The sequence below is a fragment of the Rhincodon typus genome, chromosome 2 (genome assembly GCF_021869965.1).
Source record: "Rhincodon typus isolate 14 chromosome 2, sRhiTyp1.1, whole genome shotgun sequence".
In the NCBI taxonomy this organism is placed as follows: domain Eukaryota; kingdom Metazoa; phylum Chordata; class Chondrichthyes; order Orectolobiformes; family Rhincodontidae; genus Rhincodon; species Rhincodon typus.
In genome coordinates this window covers 137,174,827-137,187,541 of record NC_063333.1, presented here as the reverse complement: position 1 = coordinate 137,187,541, position 12,715 = coordinate 137,174,827, and the positions used below count along the sequence as shown (strand labels likewise).

Genomic DNA, 12,715 nt, shown 5'->3' with positions numbered 1-12,715 from the left:
CCCCCCCGCCAGATGTTGATTTGTGGAGGGCATTCAGCGATCATAATGCCATTGACTGCCAAGGGGGGGGTGATTGAATTGAATTGTCTCTTGCCTATTGGCTATTGTCTGACAATAGGTGGCACAAATGTTACTTGCTACTTGTGAACCCAGGCTTGAATTTTGTCTCGATCTTGCTGCATTTGGGCACAGGCTACGGCATTTCTGAAAGAATGATCAGAAAAAATCCCCACTTCTGATCTTATGATGGAGGGGAGGTCATTGATAAAGTATCTGAAAATGATTTTTGGCAGTGATATTACCCTTAGAAACTCCTGCAGTGGTGGCTGTACTGGCCACCTTCACAAAGCTAAATGAAGCTAATGTGCCCACTACAATCTCAATCAATGCCAGTGAACGTCTGTGATCATTCTGTCAATCAAAAGCTTGTGCGATCTGACTTGCTGTAGCAGTGTTGTTCATTATGTTAGCCTGCTGGCATCATCGAGGTGGCAGCGGAGCTGGGGACTCCCGGTTGCAGGGCAAATGTGGGGTCAGCGTGTGACCCAGCATTGGTGGCGGCGAGGTGGGCCCAGCAGTGAAGAGATGGTGCCTAAAGGGTGGTGGGTCCGGTGTAGGCAGCAGCAAGGTGATGGAGGAGGGGTAGCGACGCACATGTTGTTGGTGAGCTGGCTTGGAACTCTTCAGTTTTATCTTTTTTTATTCTTTAAACTATTCTCCATCAGTATTATCTTCTATCATATTTATTAAACTATTCAAAATATGCCAGATTATGGCAACTATAGAAGCATTTCACTATTTTACTGTATTCACTGTAAGTGGCAATAAATCATTCTTCGTTCATCGAGAATGCAGATATGACTAATAGCATTTTTAATTAGTAAGTAACAGACATTTGGATAATTTTAGTACTCGTATTTGCTTGCAGAAAGAATGGGCTTTTACTTTATTTTTGAACCTTTTTTAACAGTACACAATATGTTCCTTGATTGTGCTTTATATCTTTGGTTATTTTGTCTTGGTAGTCCATGAAAACAGTGTAACATGCAAGCACTGACAGCTTTGTTTGGAGAGAGGAACTATTATAAGGGGCAGTGCAACCATTTTGTAATAATCACTCAAGCCAGCGAGAAAAACACAAAGACATTGCCAGATCATGCAATGGGGTATATCAAGACCAAATAACATCCAGCCATGTAAATGGACAGCGGGGCCAAATCTTTTTGAGCCAGTCAAAATATCACTTTCAAATTCTAGAAAAAAACTAGAATTTGCACTGGAATGCCTTCATTATATTCATGCCTGAACTCCAAAATTTGATACAAAAATGTAAACTATCATACTCCATGCTGAATGGTGATGGATGCAATGTGCATATGTACTTGATGTATACTTACTTGTATTGTTTAGAAGGGGTCTATGAAACGTGTCACAGCTATGTGGGTGGTCAGTGAATAATTTCTACATGAAAACACCTACATTATAACAATAACTTTCATTTATATTGCACCCTTTGTGCCCTGCCTTCACGGGAGTGTCATTGAACAGAATATTATGTGGAGCCTTTATAAAGAAATATTAGGAGATATGAGCAAAAGCGTGGTCAGATGGAATGTCTTAAAGGTGGAACAAGAAGCTTAGGAAATAAACTCTAGAGTTTACATCCTTGGCAACTGAAAGCACAATGGAGTGATTTTTATTTTAAAACTGGGATACTTAGAGCTCCTCCAATTCTGATTTTTGATAGGAGTGTTGTCAGGCTGGGGAAGATTAGAGAGTGTGAGGAGTCCGACCATTGAAATTTAAAAATCAGTGTTGCTTAACTGGGAGCTTGAAAATAGTAATGTTTGAATATTGCTTATTTTCTGAATGTTTGCAGCTTTATGATTTAATGAAAGTATGCTTCAGACCTTTCCTATTTTTACCAGAATCTGAATGACAATACTTTTATCCACTGTGCCTCCCAGGTTTTGGTTACTTTGACTATGTTTAGGAAATAACCCCCCCTCTCCCCTTAATATAAACACCATTGAAATCCTGTTTAATGTAGCATTCTTCCCTCTGAACTTAGGTTGTGGTTTCAAGCCATATTCCAGCACACGAACACTTACAGTGGGCAGGCACTACATTGTTGTACAGAGAAAAGGTACTGTTCAGCATGAACTTAGAGGATATGAGCTTTAAGGAGAGACTAGAAAAACAAAAAGACCTTGCCGGATCATGCAAGGCTGAGGGGAGACTTGATAGAAGTCTACAAAGTTATAACACTAAATAACTGCACCTCCCAGTCGCGAACCATTTCAACTCCCCCTTCCATTCCTCAGACGACATGTCCATCCTGGGCCTCCTGCGGTGCCACAACGATGCCACCCGAAGGTTGCAGGAACAGCAACTCATATTCCGCTTGGGAACCCTGCAGCCCAATGGTACCAATGTGGACTTCACAAGCTTTAAAATCTCCTCTCCCCCGACCGCATCACAAAACCAGCCCAGCTCGTCCCCGCCTCCCTAACCTATCCTTCCTCCCACCTCAAGCCCCACCCCCATCTCCTACCTACTAACCTCATCCTGCCCCCTTGACCTGTCCATCCTCCCTGGACTGACCTATCTCCTCCCTAACTCCCCACCTACACTCACCTTTACTGGCTCCATCCCTGCCTCTTTGGCCTGTCTGTCTCCTCTCCACCTATTTTCTCCTCTATCCATCTTCTATCTGCCTCCCCCTCTCTCCCTATTTATTTCAGAACTCCCTTCCCCTCCCCCATTTCTGAAGAAGGGTCTAGGGCCGAAACGTCAGCCTTCCTGCTCCTCTGATGTTGCGTGGCATGCTTTGTTCATCCAGCTCTACACCTTGTTATTTCAAAGTTATGAGGTGCATTGATAGGGTTGATGGTCAGAATCTTTTTTTCCCCAGAGTTAAAATGCCTAGAACTAGGGAGCATGCTTTTAAGGTGAAAGGGGGGAAGTTTTTTTTTACACAGCAAGTGATACGAGTCTGGAATGTGCTGCCAGGGATGGTGGTGGAGGCAGGTACGATGGGGGTGTTTAAGAGACTTTTAGGTCAGTACATGTTTGTCACAACATGGTGGGCCAAAGGGCCCATTCCTGTGCTGTACAGTTCTGTGTTCTATATTTGTGGACCTTCCGTGTAAGTTGGTTGCTCCTCTACATTGAAACACTGGTGAGCAAAAGTACTAATTGAAGTGAAATGCTTTAGGACATCACGACGCCGTGAAGGTACTATATAAATGAAAAATTGTTTCCCATTGTTCTGTATGCAGCTTAGCTGGAGTATCAGAAAATTAAAATGCTCAATCCATGAGTGTATCTTTGAAATGAATACACAAACTGTAGAAAATATGACAGTTTTTCACCAGAAAGAATAAAAAGCTATAACCCATTAACAAATATTAAGTAACACGAGATCTCTTGACTTTTTTCCTTTTTTCCAATTTTTATCCACAGCTAAACCAAGTAGAAAACTGACTTTTCTTTATCTGGCAAATGATGTGATCCAGAACAGTAAGAAAAAGGGACCAGAATTTACCAAGGATTTTGCTCCAGTTTTGGTGGATGCGTTTTCACATGTTTCAAGGTACTAAATCTATTCACTGCAAATCTGCCAATCCAGAGTTCTGTTAATAACCTGTCCACCTCAGATATTAAATGCCTGTAATAATCAAGTTATCTGATTAGGAATTATTCTGAAATATTGAAGTTGTGTTCCAACTTTTTGTCTGAAAGGCAATCTGTTGTTTTGCTCTTTCCTTGAAAAATGTCTGCGCAGTCACTTCTAAAGGATGTCTCTGAACGATCAGGTTTTAGAGAATCAATATGATTTTTTTTCTTAAACAGTAGAATATGCACTTAAAAACAACAGTCTAACCAACAAGGGTAAAACCTATTGGGGAGCTATTTTTCTTCTATCTTGAGTGTCTTGAAGTTGAGGTATGTCTTTTTTTTTTAAAGAAACTAAATGGGAATAAATTAATTAGAATTGTACTTCAGTAAAGGTGTGCCAAATATTGTAAAACTTTTTCTGGTCTAAACTGATTGTTGTGATGTCAGTTCTGGCAACAGTACCATCCTTGAACATGTTCCCTACTTTTTTCTAAAGAGTTCTCAATTTTATTTGGGTTTTGCACAAAATTTATCAACAAGCAAACTGCCTTCCCAAACTTTTTTAAAAAGCTTCTTTTATAAATTAGTCCTGTTAAATTCAACCTCTCTGACTATCCTTCCCACTGAAGGTTTAATACCCTTACAACCTCTGATTGTCTTGCTGCTACTGCACTGTGGCATCTCTGTAGATAGCTGCACTGGGAGTGGTAAGAATACTACAAAGACATGGACTTGCACCACAGCACCGAGAGCTGATGGAGGAAAGAAAAAGGAAAGTATTTGAAGCAAAAATTTGCTTGTGAGACTGAATTTTAAGGAAACCAGCTAATACTGTGCTGTATAAAATTCACCTAATGAGAAGTAACATACTGATCTTGACTAGTACTGTAACAGCAAGTAACCAGGTGAGTCTAACATTCCTCTTTACTCTTCCTAAGCAGCAACCAGAATCAATTCTGACTGACCCACTACTGTAGTCTGTGAAGATGCAACTGTATCTGTGCAGGAGGAGGTGCTATTATGAAAAGGGAAAGAATCACAAACCGTAACTTTTATGTCTTGAGTGGGAACTGTTCACATGCATCCACCCTCACATCACATTCTGATATAACATTTGTTCCACATGGCAAGGAGGACAAAGGATTAAAAGGGACCTGAGTGGCAACTTTTTCACACTGAGGGTAGTGTCTGTATGGAATGAACTGCCAGAGGAAGTAGTGGAGGCTGGTACAATAACATTTAAAAGGCCTCTGGACAAGTACATGAATAAGAACGATTTAGGGACTATGGACCACTGCTGGCAAATGGGACTCGATTAATTTAGAATATCTGGTCAGCATGGACAAGTTAGACCAAAGGGTCTATTTCTGTGCTGTACATCTCTATGACTCTGTCTGCCAAATCATTATGGAAAAATTCCAAAAGGCATGGAGTCCAAGACAAGTAGCCATTTATGGGCCTTTAAAGACTAGGTTTAATAGACTATCTTTCATACAAGTGCTTTGAATCTGTCTCTTCTCCTCCATTTGAGGATTCCACTCCAGTATGATTCACTGGGCCCCTCACTGTGTTCACTACGTTTCCTGCATTTCTCTCTGTCCCAAACCAATATGATGTTCCCTGCCCCGAGCTTTCATACCACCATCCTCCATGTGCAGCAATTTCGTGCCACTTCTGATGCATCCAACATGATTGCTGTTTCCAAAGCATCATCTCAATTCTGAATGTGCTGCTTGCACCATTTCCTTTTCCTTTTCATTCGCTCACAGCGAGTATAAAACCTCCCGACATCCAGAGCCCCAAACACTACTTCCAGGTGAACCGTCAATTTAATCTCTTTCGACCTACTGTAATTATAATTTGCAACATTAATCTGCACTGAGGCTCCCCATGTGCAGATTGGATATCTGATTTGCAGAACACTGCAATTCAGTTGGCAGGAAATGGCCTGAGCTTCCCCAGGCTTGTTGTTTTATTTCCCAGATGTCACTCTTTCTGAGGGCTCCTCTGTTCTCTGACTCCTAGACTATTACCATGAAGCTCAATGTATTCCTAAAAAACAGTACTTCATCTTTTGATTAGTCATTCTACAGACTTCTAGACTCAACATTACATTCTACACTTTCCAATAATAAGCTCTGACCCATGTCTTTTCAAATGACAACTTCTGTTTCTGCTATTTCGATTTACACTGAATAATCCCAGGGTGAAACCTGTTGGATGACCCGTAAGTTGTTTTTTTACTTTTGTAGTTTACTTACTGTGGTGATCAGTCACTGAACATATTTTTAAGAAGTTGACAATGTACTTTTAATAAAAGAACATGAGTTTATTACACATATAAAATAACATTTTTATATTTTCAAGAACTAGTTGAAATAGTCTTTTAACATATATCATAAGGATTCAATCCTTTACACTCAAAACCATCTTACCGGTATTTGAATCTCCACCGGGTATCCAGTTTAGTCCCTCCTTCAGTTGGCCAAGCTGTTCTTGGTTTCTTTTCAGTAAATGTCTGTATTCACTCAATGCTATTTCTTTAGTTCATATTTCTCCCTGAGACACTCAAACTGCTAACAAAGCTCACTTATTTATTTGTGTTCCTTTAAAAACCTCTTCCACAGCCTTCTGTCACTGATATTACACTGCTCAGGGCTGCTTTTGTGCTGATTGTTTGGGAGACTGCTAAACAGCACTGCTATTTTTTTTATAGTTAAGGAACAATAAGTGCTGCTCAATCTGGTGTGCTACTACAGTAGTCTTAACCTCTGACTTGGTCCAATCTGATGCAAAAATGGCTTCCATTGGTGTTGAGTGCATGTTTCATCTTGTGTGAGAGAGCGGAAGCAGAGTGAGTACAAGAGACAGAGCTGAGTTGTATGTTATCGTCTTCGGCCAGAAGTGCAGAGTGAATAATTAATTTCAGTCTCTTTCTGAGCTCGCTTTGTGCACACAAGTCAGCTTTCGACCAATTCAGTCTACATATCAGGAAATTACTGAGCGCACTGATTAAGGCATACTGGCTATAGTGGCAAAGGCATGCTGCAGTAGCTAGCTGCTCAGTAAAGTACAATACTGGCATCTCCCTGATAATATAAAAAATTGTCTAAGTATGGCCTATTCTCAAAAAACAGGACAAATCAAATTAAAACTGTTACTGACATCTTTGCTGTCAAGTAGCCCTTATTCCTCAATCTACTCACCTGTGCTGACTTTGGACCAATTGTCCCCAGATCTCATTATAGCCTTCTTCCAAACATGGAAAAAAGAGTGGGTTTGCAGAGATAAAGTGAGAGTTACTGCTTTTGATATCAAGCCAGCATTTGACTAAGTGTAGTTTTATGATGATACATCAGAGCCCCAAAGTATTTGTAGACCATGTTTATTATTAATACTAAAATCTTCTTTTAAACAAAGAGAATGGCTGTGAGGGGGGAAAAGAACACCTGCAGGTATAAATTCAGTGTCTGGCAAAGTCCTGCGTGAAGCCATTGAAAAGTTATACAGGGAAATTGTTGAGGAAACTTGAAGCAAGGAGAGACTTTAGAAGAAGAGACAACAAGGGCTAATGATCTCCGCTTCATATGAAAACCACTTCTTGCAGGCATGTCTGATATACTGTCCTGGAGTTCACAGAACACTGTTTTTAAAAAGCTAGCTTCAACGCGAGAGGAGTAGATGAGTGTACCAGCCTGAATTTCAGCGTTTGCATGCTGTGATAGTTTTTAAATGTGACTATCTTATAGTCACCTGAGTGCTGCAAACCAACTAGAAGGGAGACTCGCTTGCCCTGAATTCTGGAATTCAATCACTATCGAAAGGCATAAAGAATGAGTCTCAACCAATCAAACCAAGGACTGTGAAGCCAACTGTTCATCTACCAACGTCAATGAGACTGGTAATCTACTCTGCAGCATTCATATAACTGCTCTTTGAATAACTGAGACTGATCTGTACATGTATTTTTAAAAAAATTTCTTTTGTACTTGCCTCTTATTTCTAATCTGTATGATTTTAATTTTGTGTTTAAATAATAAACTTTTACTGTTAATTCAAGAAAGCCTGATTAAATTGGCCCCTTTTATCACCAGTTCACTTGTGTTTGAGAGAAAGACATCTACAATAAAAGTGATGCTTTTTTTAAAAATAACTTTGCAACTAACTGAGGAGGCAGATGAATAAAGAGGAGCCAGTTAATCTATCTTCACCAGATGCTTAACACTTTGGGGTATCCTGCCTAGAACAGCCAGGGGTCTAGTCATAACAATCGCAACATGGAGATCTTGTAAAATTGAAGTTGATGAGAATCTGGCATGACGATGGGAGGGGTGGGGGCGTTCTGTCCACCTGTTGGAGTCACACCTAACAGGAAGGAAATGGTTATGATTGGGCTAAAATATAAAACAATCACCTGTGCCTGATCCAGCACATTACCAGAAAGTTTCTGTGGACAGGGTTATGGGCCAAGGCTACTTCAACTGCTGCTTTAAACATGCTCCCTCATATTTTATAAATATCAGAAATTGAATGTTCAGTGATGATTGCATGCTGTTCAGCTGTATTGGCATCTTGTCTAATATTGAGACAGTTCATATCGCAAGACTAGGATAACATTCAGAGCTGGGGGTTAGGTGGCAAGAAATGTTTGCCATTTGTATTACCAACATCCATGGCAGACATTGTCCATCTCCAATAGAAGGAAATCTGACTGCTTCCCCTGGAATTCAGAATTGTCATTGCTGAAATCTCTACCTTCACATCTGTGGGTTGTCATAGATCTGCAACTTTACAAGATTAACAATATAAATATAGTGTCTACTAAACAGGTTAAAGATCAAGAATCCTGCAGCTCTGAGCTCATCTCCTAAACACCTTTCTGTACTTTATGTTGTAAAGAAGGTGTCTGTCAAGAATATGAGGGGATATTCTCCACTTGGTTGGATGTGTACAGAGCTAATAACCAACAAGCTGTACATAAGCCCCCCCACCCCAAACCCCCAAAAAGAAGTTGGGAGTGGGCAATAACTGCTGGCCCTGTTCCAAAACCTCCATGTACTGTAAATATATTTTTAAGAAAAAAATTGCCCTCCTGTGAATGACTCATCCACAGCATACATTAATGACTCCAGCGCCTCTCTCTATTGCACAGGTGTACCAAACAATGATGATTTTCATTTCCTTCCTTGTATGTGCTAGTCGTGGAGCTTCATTTGGGTGAGACCAGGAAAGAAAGATTGAATGCAAAATAATCCCTGTTGATTTATGTACTACATTATAACCAATGTAATCACCTAACATCCAAATGTTTTTTGAAGAATCAAGTAATTCTGTCTTTTTGGGGAATTTGACAGTGCTAAAATGGATAGCACTATTGGTCCTGAGCAACAACTCAATGGGAAGCCAAATTTAACAAGCTGCGAAGTTACGTTGGGCATTCTATCAGATTCCTGGGCTAATATATAAGGGACAAAAGTTGAAATCCCACCAAATAAAACCAGAACGAACTGTGGATGCTGAAAATCAGAAACAAAGACAGAATTTGCTGGGAAAAGCGCAGCAGCTGTGGAGAGACATCAGACTTAATGTTTTAGCTCGAGTGATCTAAGGATGTATTTCACCTGTTCTGAGGAAGGGTCACTCGACCTGAAACGTTAACTCTGATTTCTCTCCGCAGATGCTGCCAGACCTGCTGAGGTTTTCTAGCAATTTCTGTTGTTAGCCCATCATTTGATTTTAATTTCCCTTAAATAAAGTCTGGGTTTGAAGCTGTCTGTTATGATGGAGTCATTTTTTTTTGTCGACGCCTGGAAAATAACCAAGACACTTGGGAGCTGTGCTTGGAACCTCATTTAACACAGTATTCTAGATGCAAGAGCCCACCTACTGGCAATAAGTGGTATTATTCCCAACAAACAGGCTTCCTTTATACCATTGTCTTAACAGCAGAACCAAACCATCCGCCTACCTTGGCCACTTGACCTGCATTGTTTTGAAAGGCGTCGTGTAGTCGAGGTGTGCAGAAGTCTGTAACTTGTGTATGGAAAAGTGTACCGGAGTAGATTGTGATTGTACATTAATGATAAATTCTTCATTAATGTACCTTTAATTCTGCTATATTTTGTACCTATGTGCTATATTTGAGAGCTTTGTGAAATGTCATTTGCTTCTAATAATGGGTTCTGAAATTAAACATAATGCTAAAATAAATTAGTTTGTTTATCCTGTGGGAGTTTGCTCTGGAGTTACTGTTTGACTGCTGTGCATTTTTTTTTTTTGCTTGGTGCATTTCCTTGATATGTGTAACCAGTGGAAAAACACTGGGATTTTAAGCAAATTGCATTCATTGTAACAAAATATATTAGCCATGATCAAATGACGGAGAGACTCAGTGGGCCAGATGGCCTAATTCTTCTGTTTATTTTAGGGTCTATAATATTTATGGTCTGTAATGTTAGTTCTAAAAATGATGTAGTATAATGGAGGGAAGCACAACAGTCAAGTTGCACAAGTAGGTCAGTGAGAGAAATAATCACCTAACCAATTCTTAATGGTAACGAGGTCTAAATATTGGCCAGAACTCTCAGTTCTCCTGTCCACGTTCTGATATTGTGTGGGACCTTGAGACATAGTTGATAGCACAAGGTAATGCACAGGAGAATGACGAAGAATTGTTAGGTATAGGGGCTGTTTTATGCATTTAGATGCAATGGAGCCCTTCAGCCTTTGAAAGAATTGATTCAAGGGAGACCATTCAAGATAAAACAGACATTTAGAAGGACAGCGAGGAAAGTAACAATGGTTTACAATTTTTAGAAGTAATGAGCAAAACTATGGAGAGAATATCATCTAGTATTTCCTTAATAGCAGTCAGCAGCTGGAATGTGTTCAGGGGATGATAGTTGAGACTAGACATAGGACTGAATTAAGGAACTCGCAGATGTTGTAATGAGAGAGGACTAGTATCCTAAAAGATGGGCTCAGACAGATTGAATAGCTTTTTTTGTTTTATCTGTTACCTTCGTACTAATGTGTTGTTTCCTTCTTTGCTCATATCCACTGAAATAGATGTTGTCGACAAGTTTAATTCCTGTGTAACAGTACATGTTGCACAGATTTGGAGGTGAAATTGACTAACTGCATGTTGCTTTCTTATTTGACAGTGAATCTGATGAAAATTGTAAGAAGCACTTGGAAAGAGTGTTAGCTATTTGGCAAGAGAGGATGGTTTATGAAAACAACTTCATCGATCAGCTTAAACAAATTCTTTGTAAGTGTAAATATGTAGACCTTGGCAGCGGAAGGCACAAGGACTTCTGTTTTAATTCTTGACTTTTCAAAATAAATGTTACATTTGTCTTTTACTGCTTGTTAAGTAACAGAGAAAAAGGCCAAGAAACGTACCTTTGAACAAATACAGGAGGAAGATGATGATGACTATCTCTCCAACAGTACGCCTAAAGAACCACCAGAGGTATTGCCAGGTTATTTAACATAAAATGACTAATGCATACAGTTGTGCATTTCTGAAAACCTATGGATTTTTGTCAGATGAGCTCCACTGGTCAGAATTCAAGATTGTAATCAATCCCTGGAATTTGGTTACTATTGCTTCAAATTAAAGTAACATATTGATAACAAACCCAAACCAGAACAAAAGTCCAGTGTATTGATACCCAGTAGTCTGTGGCTGTTTGTGATGCCATTCTTTTGGGTACTTTTTGTTTTGCATTGTTGCAGGTTAACTGACTCCCAGAAGAAGATTACACTTTGTGATGTCATGACTGAAAGTTTGTCACGCAATAATTTGCAGGTCATCACTAGGAAATTCTGTGTCCAATTTGTAATACTACATCAAATCTCATTAGATACTGGGCCAATCAGTAATTATTGATCATTATAAAGCTTTGAGGTTTACATTGGCAGCTGCATTTCTCCGAAACAGAGTCAATTATTTCTCCTCTGTGTACTAGAATCTTAAAGTTCTAGTGTATTTCAGTGCAGTGGAAATGAAAGATATCTTTGCTGAAGGTGGATTTAATCACTCATCATGGCTCTTTCATTGACAGGAAGACAAAATACAACTGGCCTTTTTTTTGTTTAAGAATAAGTTTTAACTATCACCTTTTGAGTAGTTGGTTGATCAATTTGTAATGCTTCTAGAAATAGAGGGCACAGAATGTTCCGGGATAAATTTTAGTGCTGAGTTTGTTAATCTCAGAGCAGCAGTTTGAATGTTGTATTTGGTCTAGTCACAGTGGACTAGAGAGGATCGATATTCTCCTCCACGTTTCCTGCCCTTCACTGCTGCCCAGTAACATATCTGTCTGGCACATATCCATGATTTCACATAAAGTAGAGGAACAGGATCAGACTTGTTGGTAGTGACCTTGCGTGTTATCTTTGCTGATTATCCGCATTCAAGTTCAGTTTGGTGTCAATGGAAGCACATCAGGAAAGGGGAAGAAAAGCTGATTTGGGTAATCGAATTTTATTTGATGAAACTTGCATAAAATTTATAAAAGATTTTGTAAGCACAGTAAAAGCATGTGTTATGTACATTATCATAGAATAGCTATTATGCTACATTCTCTGCTGCACACAGATCCATATAATTCATAGCAGGAATATTTTTACAGGTTTGTTTGCCCTCATGAATGACCACAAATTGATCTATTACAGATATAAACATTTCTACAGTTTACCTTCCGCCAAGTTAATTTCATGCTGTGTGCTACACATGACTGAGGAGTCTGCAATGATCTTTGTTTTCTAGCTATTTATTTGTGATACGTCTCAATGAACTATTTGATCAAATATCAAAAGACTTTTTTTATTTGGGCTGAATATTTCTGAAACTTGTTCTCTATTGTATTCAACCAGAACTTCCTTTACATTTATCTACCTTGGATACAAATTAAGTTAAAGGGCATGCAACATTGACTTAACTACATGGACAGGTAAATTGTCTGTTACCAACTTTAAAAAAAATGTTAGTATTAGTTTTGGCACATTGTTAGAGGTTTCCTAATTCCCCACCAGGAAGTATGTTTGGGGAAGGGCTTTGAATTGTTTTAATCCCTTTTATTTGTCT

The 12,715-nt window shown here is 39.3% G+C and overlaps 1 protein-coding gene across 3 annotated transcripts in view; it reads left to right on the top strand.

Moving 5' to 3' along the window:
* LOC109912180 (regulation of nuclear pre-mRNA domain-containing protein 1B-like) overlaps positions 1-12,715 on the top strand; it is a 54,061-nt gene that overhangs the window by 8,151 nt on the left and 33,195 nt on the right. For all 3 annotated transcript variants that reach the window (XM_020511567.2, XM_020511566.2, XM_020511568.2), the window contains exons 2-4: positions 3,466-3,595; positions 10,785-10,891; positions 10,998-11,095. In XM_020511567.2, the coding sequence (XP_020367156.1) occupies positions 3,466-3,595; positions 10,785-10,891; positions 10,998-11,095 (335 nt within the window). The remainder of the gene's footprint in view (positions 1-3,465; positions 3,596-10,784; positions 10,892-10,997; positions 11,096-12,715) is intronic.